This window comes from Crocodylus siamensis, chromosome 1, assembly GCF_052110815.1.
Source record: "Crocodylus siamensis isolate JL-2025a chromosome 1, ASM5211081v1, whole genome shotgun sequence".
NCBI classification, from domain to species: domain Eukaryota; kingdom Metazoa; phylum Chordata; order Crocodylia; family Crocodylidae; genus Crocodylus; species Crocodylus siamensis.
In genome coordinates, this window is record NC_143395.1 from 161,310,213 (window position 1) to 161,329,284 (window position 19,072).

The following is a 19,072-nucleotide window of genomic DNA, read 5'->3' on the forward strand; positions in this document are numbered from 1 at the left end:
TGAAGCTCTTCTGTTCTCCCCATCCCATCGCAACACAATGCCTTGCAAATATGATTAAATGACCTGGGTTTTTTCCCTGTATAAAGGATAGGTACTTTAGTAAAATAAATCAATAATAAGCATAGGTCTCATGTGCACCAGTCAATAGACATGGCACTAGTTCTTTGTTACAAGTTGCTCACTCCGGGATTAGTATGACTCCACAGTTCATAGAATTACATTATTCACTGGAGCAGAAATGGAACCAGGGGAGGAAAAGTATAAATTCATCCATCCTGTAGTCTTTCAGTCTATAAAACACTGACTGAGTTCAATGGGAATGTTGTATGTAAGGACTGCAAGGCTGAGGTCTTAGCAAAATGAAAGTTGTATGAAACGAAGAGAGAAGTTCCTTCTCTGGGGTCTTAAGAAAAGTTTCAGGGCTTAAACACTTCTACTGTTTAATTCCTATTCTGCAGCTGCCGACAAGTAACTTCACTGGGATGGCTAAACCCCTTATCAAAGAACAGTATCTGACAGCACTTTTTCTTCCTCCCTGTAAATGTACATGAACCATGAAGACCTTATCAAATATGACTACATGTAATTCAGGATATTGGAAGGGAGAGATGCTAGCTAAGACTATAAGCTATTTTAGATATGAGAAAAATCTACCCTTAAGTTAATTTAAACACCATGCTACCCCTCAAGTTTACTTTCAACAAAACCCATTTTCTCTTCCTACTATGGGGTCCGAGTTTCAGCAAATGATAAGTACCCATGACTGCAGCTGAAGACAGTGGGAGCTCTCTGTGCTTAATATCTCATGTTAGGTTGGTATGTAAAGGCATGTAAACATCACTGGATCAAAGGAATGTCACTAGTCAGGGTACTGAAGCATCTGAGTTTCTAGGACAGGAATTTCAATTAGCAAACAACTCTTCATTAAAGACTTCAAGACCAAATGTTCCCATATCTATGGAATCTTTAAGGAAAAAAAGTAAGATAATGATATTCCTACTGTAGGATACCTATAGGCAGTTCAGGAATTCCACTGGAAGGTTATCATTCTTTTTGGTTATACAGTATTTCCTGTTAGCACTGATTTTACAAAAAGCCCAAAGTCTTTTATAAACGTTTCAGTGTCTTTCAAAGTAAGGCTATGCATATTCATATAAAAACCACATCCTAGAAGAGTTGAATATTATCTCCTTGAGGAAAAAAAGGCAGGCATTGGAACGTTTATAGCATTTTTTAAGATCCAGCCTTTCTTTTTGCTAATCTGGAAATAAGTGGAGCTGCAAATGAGACCAGACTAATCTATGGCCACAGTCAGATAGTTAGACATGTAACTAACATCATCCAAGTCTACAGTTATACTTGGATGCAGAGTACAGGAGGCTGACTATTGAAAATATAAGGGACCTCTTTCCTCCCTTAGGTTGGTGGATGGGAGGATGTTCCACCTTTGCTTACACAGGCAAAATCATGGTAGCTTTCTTCCTTATTATCCTGAAAGAAAGCAGAGGATAAATCTTAACTGTCTTCTGCTCAATTGCTCATCAGTCCATACCTTATCTGATACCAAGGTAAGCACTTTGAAAACACCAAAATGTACATTTTTTTGGATAGGTATACAAGGCAGAGTGAAGATTCGCTTATGAAGAGCATAGTTGAACTACCTGAATATACTGGCTATTTGTCAAGCCATGACTTTTCCTTCAATGGTGAGGGATGGGAGTGTCCTGCATTTAGGTGTCCTCTGGCATTCTGGGTCCTTCCTCTCTACTGCGGATATGTAAGCAGGAACATAAAGCCTGAGCTACAGGGTACATATGTGACTATGTGCATATATACCTCTGTGTAAACCTAGAAAGTGTTGGGCAAGAGAACCATCTCCCCTTAGTCCCATTAGTGGAGTGGTTCCAGTATTTGACCAAGCAGCTGGAGAACTTGAATCTACGAAAAACCTCTTCACCTAAAGAGGGTTCAAATCCTTGTCCTTGTGACTTACCATAACAGTGTCTAATCACTGTACCATAGGTTAAACATTAGCCACTTCCTTCTCCAGCATGCCTGTTTTGCCTCTTTTGAAGCTGGGCCACTTCCCCTTGCATTTAAACAGACAAGAGGGCAGTGGAGCAGGGGAGCTTCTGTCCCACTGGGAACAAGGGTCTGTCCTAGAAATCAATGCCTCTTTCCTTTCTAGCACTCCAGCCATCTCATAGCCTCTGACTTGTTCCTGTCCTCCTGGCCACATATTTCCCCCTTTCTTGTTTGCCAAGGGAGCTAAGTTTAAAAGGGGATTGGATAATATCCAATCTGTGGTGTGGCAGTTAAAGCACTTGGCTGTGAAGTCAGAGATGCAGGTTAGGCACGTCTAAAATTCAGGTCTCTCACTTCCAGTGGAAGTACCTTTAACCACTCAGCTACTGGGGCTGAAACATGGGAGGGTTTTCCTTTTTCCCCTCTCCTTCTTTACAACCTCCTAGTTGTGGGGTTTTGGTCAGCTATGTTTTCAAAACAGATTCAGGTATGCATCCAGAATGGGCACTTGGGATTTTCTGTACGTTGAAAGCCAGAAAGCACTCATTAATAATGTTAGGACCTCTAGTACAAAAATATCTGAAGGTCTCAAAACCCACATCATGCTACCAGAAGAGGGTGGAGAAAGACCAAGAGCACAACTGATCCTTTAGGGCACTCAATGAAGGGCAGAGACTTTTTTTAGGTAAAAGATACCAAGATGGTCAAGGAAGTGAATTATCTCATGCTAAACAGGAAGGCAGAACACAAACAAAAAGCCCACAAGCCCTTTCCAGACACCCAGAAGAAGCTCTGAAATCTGGGATGAACTGATTACATGCAGGGCACTGTGGTGCCATAATCACTGTAAGCCTGTTAAAGACTAAGGCAGAAAGAGGATAACCAAGGGAAGGAAACTAAATCCAGAAAGGTCAGTACAACTACCTGACCTGGCCTTCCTTACTTGCACACAAGTCACAGAGTTCCTGGCAATCTAAACTAAAGCATGTCTTTAAAAAAAACAAACAAAACATCAAACTTGGCTGGTAAAACCCCAAGATATTGCAAGTTTAGCATGTTCATGACTAAACCTACTCTAAAGCACGGCCTACAGCCTGTTCCAAGAAGCCAGTTCTCACCTGAAGACCATATCTTCTAGCTTCAACCACTGTCACCAGCAGATGGCAGTGGTACAAAAACACATAGCACTTTGTTACAATGGCTAACCTGAGCTTTCCACCCTGCCCTCAGTCTGACAATGCTCAGTTTTCTTGTGCTGAAGGTTGATTTCACACAGTGAAAATCCAACGTTGAAGAACCTCCATGCATTATAGTAAAGCATCCTGGCAAAGCAGCATACCTTGCAAATGCCAAGCAGCAGTTGGCATTGCCAGCGCCGCGGCTGCACTTTGCACAAAGCATGTTTACTAGCAGTGACACAGTAAAGGATTTTCAAAAAGCCAGGGAAGAAGACAGCTGCTACAGCTCCCCTAATTACCTTTCCCCAGACATCAAGAGTAATTTACAAGTTGGATGGCATTGCTGGAACTAAGCACGACTGAGCTACACACCATCTCTCTTTTACAGTTTTATAGACCATGTGTTATGGTAGAATTACAACCACTCAGCCCACTCCTATGAGTCAGGTTATCTCCCGTCAGGTTTTTTATTGAACATTTTTCTTTTGTTACTGGAAATTACTGAGTTTGTTTTAGACAGTAATCAGATAATCACCACGTCTTGTTACAGGCATAAGGCAGCAGGACTTGACATTAGAATCATTCCCTCTAATCTATTACGTCAAACAAAAGATAGTTTAAGCTGTTTGGTAAGAATTATACTTCATTATGCAACATTCTGGGGCATGGAGGCAAAGTCAGTAGCTAGAACAGAGAAAACGCTAGTTTCACGTTTATTTAAATTAAATTTTAAATTAAACAACCGCCATACCATTCAGGCATCTAGAATACGTCTGTTCAGCTACAATCCTGCTGTTTTGCCTCTAACCACAATCTAAGAGGATGCATAGGAAGTCTGACAAATTGAGACATCACCAACAATTAATCTTAATTACACAGAGAGGATGAAATATTTCAGCCAGTGGTACCCTGGAAAAATCAAAAGCTTTCCCCTGAGGAATGGTACTGAACTCCCTGGTGATGCAAAGAACCACTTTCTGCTTCCGTTTAGATAGGTGTTAATGTTACTTATGTCCATATCATCAAGGAACCAATGCTGAAATTAATCTACATGCACAAGGTCCATGCAAGGCCTCTGTGAAATTCAAGCCCGGTAGTAAACTCTTGGGAAAGGCACAGATTATGAACAGAGGACAGTGAAAAGGCATGGACAGTGTAGGAGGGCCTTCAGCTTTGAGGCAAATTTCCCCATTGGTCCTTCATAGGCAGCATTGAATGTCCAATTGGTCACAGGTCAAGTGTTCACTGTTCTGAAGATCTAATAGCTTGCTAAAATTCAGCCCCAAGTCAGTCTTAGGTCTTAGCGAAACCTACACCCACTCAGGATCATACCCAAACTACTGGTGGCTCCGGGAGAACTTTTAGTATTGGGTCCCCCTTTGACAGAGATAATTATAATAATAATCAGACAACAGAAAAAACAAAACAAAACCATTTTTGGGCCCCTTTCTGTCTGGGCCCCAGGCAGCCACCTGGTTTACCCATGCCTGTGTTCATCTCTGTGCCCACTCAGTGTAGTGCTTTGTCTGTCTGTTTAGGTAGCGAGGCCACACACTGAGGTTGATAAGCTTGCTACAGCCTGGGCTAGCAGAGCCAGGTCTTTTACCTCAGGGAGCAGTGACTCCACATTAAGACTGGAAGGTTTCAGTTGTCACTGTCAGAGTTCCACCTGATTGCAGAACATTACATATGTACCTGGAATAAAATGCTCTTCTTTATAGTATAATACCAAAACCACTAAGAGATGAATTCTTGTTTATAAGAAACTTACCCATTTTTCTCCTGACTTGGGATTAATGGGATTTCACTGCTGCTTTCATCAATGGGGTGGATCCGGGCAATATATTCCCCATCTTGCTGGAGATGCATGTACACAGCCACTTGCACGGTGCAGCGATCACTACTGCTTCTCAGCCAAGGGCTCAGGATGACAGGGCTGATGCTATATGATGCATCAAGGAACAGAAATGAACCTAGGAAGAAAAAGGCAAGTAGAATGTTTTTAAAAATCCCAGTTTTGTTTCATTCCACGGCTCACTGTGTAAGAATGCATCTTTAAATTGGTCCAAGATAATTGCCTTCAACAATCCAAAGATCATACATTTTCTGTTTATTCTTTAAAAGACTTTAATGGAAAGCAGTGTTTGGTTGTGGCACTCTTCATCCCCAGATGCTCCAAGACATTTTTTAAACCACTTGCAGATTCACTACAGAATCTAAGCAATACCTGGGCCTGTTTTGAGACTGAAAACACAATGAAGAGAGGACAGAACCACATTATACGTACTGTAGGAAAACTCAACATTGGCAGGTATTTGCATTCCCATAGACTCTATCCACAACTTTAACAGAGCTTGCCTCCTGATTCCTGTCCTCCCAGTTCCCTACATATGATCCAGCTCCCAACATCATGACTCCAGTCTCTCTAGCATGGGATACCAGCTTGATTCCATGGACTATAACAATTTCCTGCTGTTAGCAGTGGCCCTCCTGTTTTCACACTCAAAACAAGACATGTATTGATCACTGCTGTTGTACAAATAATGACCACAAATTCCCCAGCTCTGATTTTGTTTTCCTGCAAAGGGTACTGTACAGTATATTCAAAGCTATTAGTGTCAGAATAAAGGCTTGACACCATTTTATTGCTGCAGCCATTAATTTTAACATATTAATTTTATATGCTACTAATCCACATCAAAGTTTTGATTATTACCAAGTACATCGACTTCCTTGGCCTAATCCTATTCCATAAAAATCTCAGGCCAATCCAGTGGGACAGAACTAATAAATTCTCAGCAGATTTCAGCTCACCTTGGATAAGTCAAATGACCTCTCTTTTGGCAGCTGACCAATTTACCACATATTCCACAAAATATGCACATGGAGACATGTTTTAGTTCAATTGTAAGACGGGAACTAGTCCTTGAAACAGGCTGTTTTCTAATTGCCACAATCACTCCCTATCCTGCAAGTTTAACAGGACAATTCTACTTTGTACTTTCATATGGCTTGGTGTGATGGGTGCCAAAGCACTTTTCAAAATTGTCACCAATAGTCACAACACTCCTGCAAGTCAATATATGCCTATGTCACAGATGGGAGAAACTGAGGCATAAGGCAGTTGAAATCAACATTTTATAAATTGCTCTCTCACAGAGACACCAATTGCATGATTTTCAGAAGTACTGAATATCTGTAATATAGGAGCCAATCTATTCAAAACCTCTGGGGAAAAATGGAAATAAGCAAAAAGCAGATATTACATATTTCAAATCAGACATCTAATCAGCAGGCACTTTCGAAAACCTTTGACTGAACAACTTTACTAAGGTCATACTGTTTGTCAGCAAAACAGGCAGGAACCGAACACCTAGTTGACTTCCCTTCCAGACTATAACTCTATCCACTAGCCCACTCTGTGTTGATAGGCATTTGAACTAGCATATATTTGAAAGCAATTTAACCAGAGAAAATATTCGTCCTGAAAAAAACACTGGGCGGTAAAATATAAGATGTAAGCCCCCTTCTGCCAGCAGATACAAGCATAAGTGGAAAAAAGGAAGCCTGAGAGCAGAATATCCATGAATTACTTTTAGTTCCTTTAGCACCAAATAATGAGGTACACATATCAGACTGTCTCCTCAATAACTGGATCAAAGGCAGTGGAATTAAAATAAACTCCATTACTCTTTATCTTTTTTTCCCCTGCTGATCAGAGTCAAGTAAAGAGGAGATGGAAACCATATGTATCACCCTTTCCCATCTCTCCCCCCTGTTAAAAACAAAGAGAATTACAGCTCTAAATCTCTCAGCTTTAATTGCACCATCCCCAGAAGAACACTGAAATCCATGACATGAGAGGGAGCAACGAGATTTCTGCTGGTGGCAGAAAGACACTAAACACCGCAATAATTGCTGATGGCAACTTGGCAGGTGTGGGGGGCCATTTGCTCATCTTATTGCCTTGCAACAGGGAGTAAGATTTTAAAAATAACATACAGGGGAAAAAAACAACATTTCAGCTTCTTCCTTGCTTTCATGGGCCTGGGAAAAAGTGTTTCTCAGAGGGATTCTCTCTTCTGGCCACACTCATAGCCATACTTGGATTATCAGAGATGTTTACAAGTAGGAAGCGAGCCTTGCTGCGCTGAGGCAGACAAGCGAAGGCAGTCACTCCTTCCTTTCATTTGGGATATTTGTGATTCAGTCTTTGGAGGATTTTAAGAACAAGCCAGACAAAGCCTTGACTGGGACGATCTAGTTGGGTCCTGCTTTAAGTAGGGGGTTGGATTAGAATATCACGTGAGGTCCCTTCCAACCCTCATTTTCTATGATTCTATGTGCAGGACTCCCCACAAAGCACTTTCTTAAGCCCACTCTATGTTACATGTATTACTCGATTACCTGGTTAACTGCACAATTAATTCAGACTGGCTATACATGCAAGTTAACTATGGTCCAAGAAGCTATAAAGTTATTGCTGGAAAAATGTGTAATAACTTTACAGCTGATCTCTATCTAGCTTTAACTTGCAAGTGTAGCCTGTGACCCCACAGCTGGGACCCCCATCAGCTGATCAGAGTGCCCAGCTATGGGGGCCTATGTGTACCCCCAAGCTGGGAGCTCCCAGCTGCAGGAGCACATGCCCACCCAGCTGGGAGTCCCATCGGCTAACTAGGTTCTCAGCCACAGAGGTGTCCCATGCACCAACACAACTCAGAGACCACAACAACTGCTGTTTCCTAGTTATACGGGTGTGTGGGATGCTTCCGTGGCTGGGAGATCACAACAGTTGGGCTCCCCCTGCATGGGCAATAGGGCATGATAGGCTCTGATTTGTAATCCCACAACTGAACCTTGTGTGGATCATACATTAGATCCCATCACACCTTTACCTGCATGTGAAGAGGGGTCCTTAGGGTGGAAATAGACATTACCTGATGTCTCATTTGTTCTGCCTTAATTTTTTTTTATGACAGCACAAATGCCAAGCAAATAGGCATCCTTAGCCTTTGTTGTGTCCAGTGCCATAGCAACAAAGTTTGGCACCCAGGGCAAAGCCCGCAGCAGCAGCCTGCCCTCACCCTACACACAGATCTGGGGGGCACACCCCACTCCTCCTCCACATGCTTGCCTGGGAGTGCATGCAATGGCAGGAGCCACCCTCCTCATTGGCAGAGGGAGAAAAAAAATATTTGGGGGAGCTGAGTGCATGCGCCCCCCACCCCCAACCAGGTAAGTCTGTGGGGGAAGGGGCAGGAAAGAGCATGGGAGGGGCAGATTGAGGCCCTCACAGTGAAGGAGGGAGTGAGGCCAAGGCAGGGGCAAGGGCTTGAGTGAATGGGGCCATGGCCAGGCTAGGTGGTGGGACAATTGGAGCCTGGATGGCTTGTCCAGGGGCGTTTGGGGGGGGCGGGGACCCTCCCACTGCCATGTGCACCCCGGTGGAGTTTCAGGAGGCACGTGCCCCCTGATCTGTGCATGGGGTGGAGGCAACTGCCACTGAGTGCTGGGCTCTGTGCCCCACTGCCTCAAGAGCCATGTGATGCCATGTGCGTCCTGACACTGGGTGGGCATGGGGTATAGCACAGCACAGTAGCAGAAGGCACGTGGTATCACATGGCTCTTGAGGCAGCAACAGTAGGTGGCAGAGCCCAGAGTTCAGCGGCAGCAGCTTCCGCCCCGCACACAGATCGGGGGGGCATATGCCCCCCTGGACCTTCGCTGGGTGCACGCAGTGGCAGGAGGTCCCCTCCCCCCATGCCCTTGGATAAGCCACCCAGGCTCCAATCGTCCCACCACCCAACCTTGCTGGGGCCCCTTTCAACCCAGCCTCTACCCCACTCCCTCTCTCAATGTGGGGGCCTTGATCTGTTTGCCCCCTGCCCCCACCCCTTCCCCTTCAGAGTACTTGCCTCCTGTCCTGGGCAGCCAGTGATCTATGTGCTAGGTCTCAATCCTGGCTGTGTATGTGCCCCTCCCCATCCCTGCACTCTTTTGTTTTATTGCAGAAAATACCTTATTACCTCTGTGGAGCTTCCCCATTCAGCCAGACCCTGTCTGCTCCCTATCCTGACCCTGATCTGGCTGGGCCGGGGAAAACCTCGCTTTGCCTACTCAGCCAGACCTTGCAGAGGGATATCTCCCCTGCAAGTAGAGGGAAGTGCACAGGGATTTCCTCTGTATGCCTGCAAGCATGGAAAGCAGGACCCCTGTTTGAGTTTCCCCCCCTCCACACTGTATTGAGAATCCCTTGCACAAGGATTTCCCCATGCAAGTGTGCTTGAGTCTCCCCCCTCGGCACTTGTGGGATCCCCAGGTTACAGACATTCCCCATGTCAGGGCATGGAAACCTGGGACATCTATAGACATCCCTGGAGTGTAATCAGCTGCCTGTTTCTGTTGGTTCACATAGGGCCAGTTCAGCCTATGCAAAGACCTGCAGTTCTGCTGATGTTAAGGGTTTCCAGCCATACTATGGAACAGACATCACTCAGTGCTGTATAGGGGACAAACCACCCCATTCTACACTGCTGTCACATGGGGCCTATAGAGCTGTGCTAAGAGTTCATGAAAATATTCAGTATAAAGGGCTGTAGTCAGCTGGAACCACAAACAACTGTGAACTGTGCAGGTGTTCATTGTTTCAGACTGGTGCAGGACAGACTGGCTGCACTGCCACCAGTCCCCAGCCAGGGGTCCCTGTGCACTCATCCCAGGCCGCTCCCCAGCAAGCCATGTCACCCCTAGCCCAAATCTCCTAGGGCATTTAAATAGCTGCATAGGGAACAGAGTATCCTGGGGCCTGCTGCTGGCAGGTGCTCCCCAGCCAGTCATGCTTCCCTCAGCCCTGGAGTCTTCCAGGACACTTAAAATGGCTGGGCTTTCCCCAGGTGGCCATGCTTCCCCTGTAGCACATTGGGGTCCCAGGGGCAGCTGTGACCCACCTGGTGGCTTTGCAACCCATGCTCTACTCTGCCTCTAGGGTCCCCTCTCCTTCTCCTTGGCCACTAAAACTAGATGTACCTATTGCATAGAAAAGGTGGCTGTCTTGAGATCCCTAGAGCTATCCTTACTCCGTCCACTAACGAGAGGGTCCTTTCTGCACTGCTGGCCCTGACCCAGCTCCTAAGCTGTGTGGGCGCTCTCCACCTGTCTGTGCCCCATGGCACCATCCACCCATACACCACTTCCCATGCTTTGTGGGTGGTCACTGTACCATTATTCTCTCTTGTTAAGGTTTCAGCCTCCTCAGCTTCTGTCCCTTTCCTCTAGCTGGGTCTTCCACCCCAGGCCCACTGTATTGGACCTGGCTTTGAGGCATCAGCTTTAGTCTTGCCCTCTCAGGCCCCTAGCCCCTGTCTGCCAGGCCCTGGCCCCCATCTCCACCTCTCTCAGACATCAGGCCCTGTCTCCACCCCTCCTGGATGCAGGGCTTCTTGGTTCTGGTCTGAGCTCTGCAGCCCAATGCCCTGCCTTGCTCCCAGCTCAACATTTGTTCGGCTTTGAGCCTGGCCCTGGCAAGGCTCAAGGTGATCACGTGCTCCTACAGCACTAATGAGGTCTTCAAATACAATCCCTCGCAATCTCAACCCATACCACCAGTATGAGCTGTAACCAAACAGTAAGACCCCAGGCTATAACATGAACTCTCCCATCTGGACCCACTAACATCAACAAAAAGGGAAAGCAGCACGCTCCCCCTTTACAAGGGAAAACTTTCCGTCATCTCTGGTACCAGGATAGCCTCCCAGCTCTGGGTTACAGTCTGGTGAGCTCCCAGAGCCTCACTGGTCACCCAGGGCAGCACAACAGTCTATTTAGTATTCCCTGGTAGCTTTCCTAGCCAGGAGCTTCTATCCCTGCAGCTCGCAGGGCTAGACTGCCTTGCCAGCTCAGGTCCTGGGCTTATATACCTCCCAGGGCCCTGCCTTCTTTTGGTCCGGAGGCTAACTTGGGCTGCCTGCAGGTGCCTGCTAATTGATCTCATTGCCTGGTTACTACAGCAACCCAATTGCAGCTGTGCCCTGCCTGGCCTGCAGTGCTTCCTCTCTGGCTGCTTCTCTTGAAGTAACAGAAAGCCCCAGACTCTTATGTTATATCCTGCCCTGGAGTCTCCTGGGGCATTTAAGTGGTCAGGCTTTTCTGGGCTAGCCATGCTCCTCTCAGCCACAGAGTCTCCCGAGGTATTTTAAATGGCTGGCAGGAAAGGTGAGTCTCACAGGGCATTCAACTGCTGGGCATGCCCCACTTAAATGCCCCGGGAGATCTTGTGGCTGAGAGGAGGTGGCTGGTTGGCAAAAGCCTGGCTGTTTAAGCATCCCAGGAGACTCTGGGTCAGAGGGGAGCATGGCCAGGCAGGGAGCACTTGGAAGCTGCATGCCCCAAGAGACTCTGCTCCCTGGGCCAAGGATTTAAATGCCCCAGGAGACTCCAGGGTTGGATGGAGCATGGCTGGCCAGGGAGAATAGTCTCCCTGTGTGTGCAGCTGCTGGATGCTTCTCAGCCAGCCACTCTCCGTGCAGCTGTGGACTCTCCTGGGGCACATAACCTGGGGTCTGGGTCTGACTCTGCATCCAGGGGGTTGAGGCCAGAGTCCTGTGCAGAGGACACAGTTTCCTAGGCCCCTGTGTCTCCCTTATGCCCTGTACTGCAGCTCAGGGCTGTAGAGAGGACCTGAGCTTCCTATGCCAGAGGAAGAGTTTGCTGTGTCTCCTGCTTCAGCACTGGAGTGCAGGCTGAGCCACAAGGTGTCCTCCTATGGGGGTGGTTGTGACCAATGCATTATAGAATTGCTGAGGTCAGAGCAGTGCTAGCTATCAATTAGGACTGTGTGCAAACAGTCAATCAAACACTTGGACCTCAATCGAATGGCACTTCAACCTGGTCTGACATGGTGGACATTTAGACCACAATGGTCATTTTTAAAATGACTGATATAGTTTGAATGCTTGCACATGTGGTGTATCAGCTGATGGAACTGCAATTCCACCAGTTAAAATGTAACGTTTGTAACATGACCTAAGTGACACTGGCAGTCTTTACTCCACAGTGCTTGTGACAACTACTTAGTAGGGCTGTGCAAAACTCCATCATTTCATTTTGATGTCTGTTTTGCCATTTCAAAGGGACAATGTTTCATTTCATTGTTTCATTTCGTTTTGAAGCACTGTCCCATTTTGTTTCGTTGAAACTGTTTTGCTATTTTGATTCGTTTCAACATTTCGCCCATAGGCTATAATGGGGAATCATGAAAATTCCTAAAATGTTGTCATTTCTTGCCTGATTCAGATGCAAATTGCAGGGATGGTAGCCCCTTCTGAGGGCATGATGTCTGCCAAGTTTCAAGGAGATAGGTGCAGAGGTTTCTCAGAAACTGCACCTTGAAACCTTGAAAGCAAAACTTGCCAGCAGCAGCAGCCTCCTGTCATCCGGCACACAGATCCGGGGGCTCGTACCCCCGGGAGGGCTGTGGGGCTGTGCCAGACTTCCCAGGGGTGCAGGCCCCCAGATCTGTGCCAGATGACAGGAGGCTGCTGCTACTGCCCGGGACTAGCACTGGGTGCAGCCTGCACCCACTGCTGGGAAGGAGAGACACTGCCGCTGGCCACAGGAAGCAGTGGTAGCCTCCTGTCATTTGGGCACAGATTTGGGCACAGATCTGGGGGCCCGCACCCCCAGGAGGAGTTCAGCACAGCCCTGCAGTACTCTGGGGGGTGGAAGCCCACAGATCTGCATGCTGAATGACAAGAGGCTGCTGCCGCCACCTGGGACCGGTGCTGGGTGCAATCTGCACCCAGTGTAGCTCCATGGAGCTCAGCCCAGTGGTGGGAGGCAGAGTGCAGCCCTGGCTCTGCCGGCCTCCCACTGCTGGGCTGTGCTGCAAGTGGCTCTGCATCCCCCTGGAGCTCAAGCCACTGCTTGGAGCCGCTTGGAGCTGAACCTTGTGGTGGGCCCCGGCAATGCACTCCACCTCCCACCACCGGGCTCAGCTCCCAGCGGCTCCCAGCCCCATGGAGCTCAGCTCAGTGGCAGGAGGCAGAGTGCAGCACCAGCTCTGCCTGCCTCCCGTCACTGGGCTGAGCTCCATGGGGCTGGCAGAGCCGACTGGAGTGCAGCCCAGTGGCAGGAGGCGGGCAGAGCCAGTGCTGCGCGCTGATCAGCTCCACCAGCTGCAGAGTGCAGTCCAGAAGTTGGAGGTGGGGAGAGCCAGGACTGTGCTATATGGGGCTGCAAACCACTTGGAGTGCAGCCGTGGCTCTCCCCTGCCTCCCACCACCTGGTTGCTTCAAAACTCAAAACATTTTGAAACTTTCAAAATGTTTCGACTGCTCTCATTTTGTTTTGAAGCTGTTTCGATGCATTTTCTTCTGTTTTGATTTTGCTGTTTCGAGCTTGAAAGGCATTGAAACAGCTTTGAAACAAAACACTCAGTGAAATTTCGCACAGCCCTACTACCTAGCTGCTTCTGAGCAATCTTCTCAGGTAGCTTGCACAAGAACACAGACTGAGGAATCCTGGAAGCAGGACATAGCATTCATAGAGGGCACAGGCTGCCATAACTACGTCATAGTAGTTGCCTGTTTCGTTTTTCTTATGCTGTTCTTGCTGCTATGCCAGCATGCAAGCCCCAGGGGAACACCTGTCAGAACTGTCTGGCTGTTGCACTACTAGGACTCTTTCTGGGAATAAAAGAGGGGCTTGCTGTGGAAACAAATGGACAATTCAGCAAGCAGAGGACATGCCTCATGCCCTGCAGAGATGTACCTGGAGCCATGGCAGCGTGTGAAGCAGCATCAGTGACTGAACTGATTGCACCTTCCCTCCCAACTTGGGGCCCAGAGCTGATGGCTTGATTGTCCTCCCTCATTCAACTAGGTCCCTGATTACAGTTTGTATGTGAGATTAATTCATTCATTTCAAGGCAGAGCACTGCTCCACCAAGCCTTGACTCCATCCGCAACCAATAACTGATTTCTTAGAGAAAGCCCGTTGCTTTCTTAATGTATCTAACCATTTAAGACTGTTCTTCTCATGGACTGCTTGGTTTTATTATTGCTTCTTGTTAGGCAGACCTTTTGGAGACCTACATTTATATACAGACAGTATGCTAGATCTGAACAAATGCAGATTCACTCAGTCCCCATCTCAAACACACTGACAGCATGCAAGTAAGCTAACTGCATACTTGCAGGACAGATAACAGAAATTATGGCAGTCAATACAGGCTTTTCACTGACAAAAACTCCTTCCTCTTGAAATCTTCTTTTCAATGAAGTCAATATTCCTGCTGACTTCAGAGGGAGAAGGATCAAGCCCCAAAGAGAGCAGTTTAATTGCTCACTATCTAAAAGACAAATAATAAATAGACATAAAGCCACACCTTCCCGCATGTTACTTTATCTCTGGTTACATCCCACCACCACTCCATTCCCAGAACTCCCAGGAGATCAGTCACACAAGCCAAATTCCTTTCATAGATGTGGGTTATAACTTTTCTCTACCAGCAAGTACACAAAAACAGTGTTTCCCCATTCACTGTCATAAGAAGAAAATACAATATCTAGTTTCCCACTGGTGGGCTCTCAAGCAAAATTAAAAACGAGTGCCTTCTTCATTTTTTAAAATTAATTTTTAGTTTTCTACGAGGAAGAGAATCCATGTAGCACGCTATATTTGAGATCCATGTGTATGCCTTCAAATAGCAAGATTTCAACTGTAATTTCCTTGAACTTATTTTCTCTTATTAGCTTACAGCTCTAACAAGACTCTAGGGGATCTTACAGGGTGAATATCTATGAGAAAGTGCTGCAGCTTCAAACAAACTTCTGCTGATATTTGAGCAACTAGGGAATATAAACCAAGATGAAAGGCTTCTTTATGAAACATGTTGTCAGTATCATGTTCAAACACTCAGAATTAAACAATAAAGCACAACAAGAAGATTCCAACTAGCCAACCAGGCAAACATTTCCATTCCCCCTCCCTCCCACCCAGCCACATACTAACCCATCTGTAATGCCCTTGGGTGTGGTGAGACGTGTTCAAGTGGCCAGGCTGCTTAAAACTCTGACTGGTTTCTTTTAAGAAGACTGCTCTGTCATGGTGACAATGCTGAAGTCTGCTGTCACCAATTTTCAGAGCGGACCCTTGATGTCAAAGCCTCCATAAACCCTGGTGTTGAAGAGATGCGGTCACCGAAATAAAAGAGAATAGATATGCTTCCACAACCATGGGGATATTTAGCACTGCTTAGTGCCCATCACGAATTACATTGAGTTACAGGGGACAGATTTCAGTCTTCAGCACCAAAAAGCATTAGCACCTACCACATGAGCTAAGAAAAATATCTCCTCTAGCTGTAAGCCATCTCTAAAGTATAATGCTTGTTCACTATAAATGTTTTTTTTACCTTTTACCCCAAACACATCCAGAAATGCTTCAGACTCTGCATAACAGGACCATGTACCTATTACTGAAATAAAGTCATACTTTGGTTAGAGCTATTCTGTGGCAGTAACATTATTCAGCACGGCTCCTTTATATTGTTTTTGAAGAGTGTTGGGTCAGAAGTGTAACCCTAATTTTTAAAGCTAATCCTCCCCTTCTTTGTACTCAGCCACACAAGCTCTGGGAAAGTCTAAAGTATCAGCATTATTCAGGCTTCCAATCTGTACTAGCAGTATGTCTCCATCTTTCTAATATTAGCAGTCAAATGGATTCCTCATTCTTTGTGGCTTCTTTCCTTCTGCAGTGTCTGTATTAATTTGCTGTCACTCCAAGTCACACACAAAAGATATTTACGCATAAAGAAATTATGGAAGCTGACAGTAAATTATATTTAGAACTCCCTAATTATTGCAACATTCAGCAGGAGACAAATGAATAAATCTCACACTAAGAACTGTTGCCTAAACGAGGCTTGTTCGCAGCATTTTAAGCTTCATGCTGAGAGAGAGAAAGGATAGATTAGGTAGTGGAATATTGTCTTCACCAGTTCAAGTTCAGCCTAGGTTACTTGGAACTGAAAGTGTAACATTATTGTTTCTAAAGAATACTCACTGCCAACATTCTTGACACAGTATTGCACACAAATATTTTATAAAGACACAGCACGTGCCCCAGTGAGCTTCCAAATGAAGCGACATATGCTGCAAAGACAACAATGTGCAGGGAGACAGAGCAAGTCATTACCACCTGATAGGTACTTCATGGCCTGTGTGAACTGACCAGTAGAACAACAGACCTAATAGCAGTAGCTAGAAATCCACCTTTTCCAGCAACCTTAGAAATGACAATGATGATTGTGTAAGAAGAATTAATTCACTTATTCCTTCTAGATTGGTCCCTCCAAGATACGAGCAAGGCACAATGATGAGGGAGCATGCACCACAGATTATTCTTGTTTAATCTGGATCCATACACATGCTGCATATACATGCATTCACATGCACAAATGCTCAGAGATCAGCCTCTGGGTTTGAAGACTAGGAAACTTTGAAGAACACTGCATTCTTTTTTATTTTATCAACAAAGTCTGAACAGATCATGAGTTTGGAAGAGCAGGGCAGGCCTACTCTGTGATAAATTCATCTTTTTTGCTCATTGGGTGAAAATTCTCTTTCCAAACATTTTCTGTGTTATAACTGAAGGTTGCCTGTTCATCAGACATCTGGAGCCTTGTTACTTATTTGAGCATTACATTTACCTCCAGTCTATACTGAACTTGTTATGTTTCACATTACTTCAACTTCCTTGCTCAGAAAGGTTGAATCAATGAAGCTTAGGTAACAGACAATTTTATTTGCACTAGAGATATTAATTCCACCCTATTTGAAGTGCAATCACACACTAAAAGAAGCCTCTTTCAAAAGGGCATTGTGGTGCTCCCTCTCAATTATTTCTGTATCAAATTCTCATGGGTTACATAGAAAAGGAAGCCACTCTAGTGTCCAAACCTGCTAACTGAGCATGGGCTCTAAAGAGTTCACCCCATACAAGATGCCTTCAGGAAGCCATCTACAGCAACAGAACAAGGGACTGAAAACTAGATGCCTTCCCTTCCAATAATTTGGTCTGTTTATATAAGTAATAGTTCTAGTAGCCCTATTGCCTGGAAGTGACACCTAGAGGGTAGCCTGATCTCCCCCTTACACTTGTTGTGGCTTGACCAAGAGTCTCCATGCCCCAGACTACCTGGCACCCCAGCAATTATAGGCTGCATGCTAAAACCTGTATCTGAGTATGTCTTACCAACTCGCAACTCCCTGCTTATGAGGTTACCATGAGCAGGGTCCTGTATCCTCTCAATAGTGATGCATTAAGTTTTCCTTTCTTTTTCCCTTTTCCCCTGTGTTAACATAGGCTGCATGTTTTAGACTGAATCAACATACTTCCATTTGTTCCATGTAGCCACCATATGCAGGTCCTGTATCTTCTTCAATCCCTGCACACCCATGTAACTAACTCCAATTTTTTAATATTCACTAGTAAAATTCTAGTACCCCTGGCAGCAACCATAACCACTTGCTTTACTATAACCTCTGCCCTTCCTGCTTGGTAATGATAATATGGAGGACTCCTTCTAATAGTAAATGCTATCTTAGATAAAGGAAATGCATCTCCCCTGTCTGTTTTCCCTCCTCAAACCATACTTTAAATGGACTCCAAAAAACCACCTATCCAGCTGCTACTAAATTCTTCATAAATTGCCCCACAGTTTCTTGCTCTTTAATGGCAGGCTAATTGCAAAGCTAACAATAAATAGTCACCAATGTTGTCTGTTGACTGTTTAGTAACTTGGATCTATCCCAGTAAGTTTTAAGGCCAATAAAGGATAGAGTCAGTACTGGTTAGTCTGCTGAGTGACTCCATTCCCCTGAAGCAAAGGAAATACATTCACATACCTTTTGTTGGCCCTTCCTGAAGTAGACACTAAACATAGAAGATTACAGCCTGAGCAAGGTTAAATATGGGAAAGTCACAAGCTAAAACACACGGGCTATAATGAGAAACATTAAGCAACTTTACTGAGGGAAATTGGTAACGTCTCCTATAATGTACTTGTGGACCCAGCTCCACACTCCCATCGAAATCAATAGCCCTTAAATGGTCTAACGCTTTTCTGGATAAAAAGTGTTGTATACTAAAAACATCAATTGCCTGACAGCAGTGACAAAACAGAAAAGTAGAATCAAGGGCAAAATGAAAAGGAATGGTTAGCCTGAGAATTTTGCAAAGAAGTGGGAGTACTACTCTTAAGCAACAGCATAATTTGGCTTGGTGGACCTATAACTAGTGGTCTCTATGTAGACACAAGCTAAACAGAAGTGTCCCAGTGGCAATTTGGGCAATTTACTGTCTAATTACCAGAAGCCACAGTTTTGTTAGTTCAACTTATCTAGAAAAGCTAAAGCTCAAAACAAAGCCATGGTGACTTCATCTGATCACAGTTATAAAGCAGCAATTTAACAACCCTTTGCAAAATTGATAGATTGTTATTCTGAACATAAACTCCATCTTCCTACTAAAAGTATTTTATTACTTTTCACATACGAGTTCAATACTCCAGCAGATTAAATTAGAGCCATAAAAACTATTAAGAGTCAACATCTATTGGGGCTGTACAGAGGGGGGGAAAAAATCAGATTTTACAACCTTTGTTGCACTTGAGTAGAGAAGGGAAAGTGTTTTCATTAGGATCACAGAACAGACCGCCACAGAATCAGAGTTTGTGTTCTCCATTGCACATTCAAATTTCAACCCAATGAGCTGTGCTCTACGAAAGGAGAGCTTTGAGAAGTTGGCGTGTGGGAGCAGGCAACAAACATGGAAGGGCTAAAGTCTCAAATATGAAGCTTCAATCA

The 19,072-nt window shown here is 45.3% G+C and overlaps 1 protein-coding gene across 1 annotated transcript in view; it reads right to left on the minus strand.

Annotated features, from left to right (window-relative positions):
- The window catches only part of LOC149873570 (ALK tyrosine kinase receptor-like), a 455,901-nt gene that overhangs the window by 190,170 nt on the left and 246,659 nt on the right, over window positions 1–19,072 (minus strand). The window contains exon 5 of the mRNA XM_090035673.1: window positions 4,975–5,176. Coding sequence (XP_089891799.1) covers window positions 4,975–5,176 — 202 coding nt within the window. The remainder of the gene's footprint in view (window positions 1–4,974; window positions 5,177–19,072) is intronic.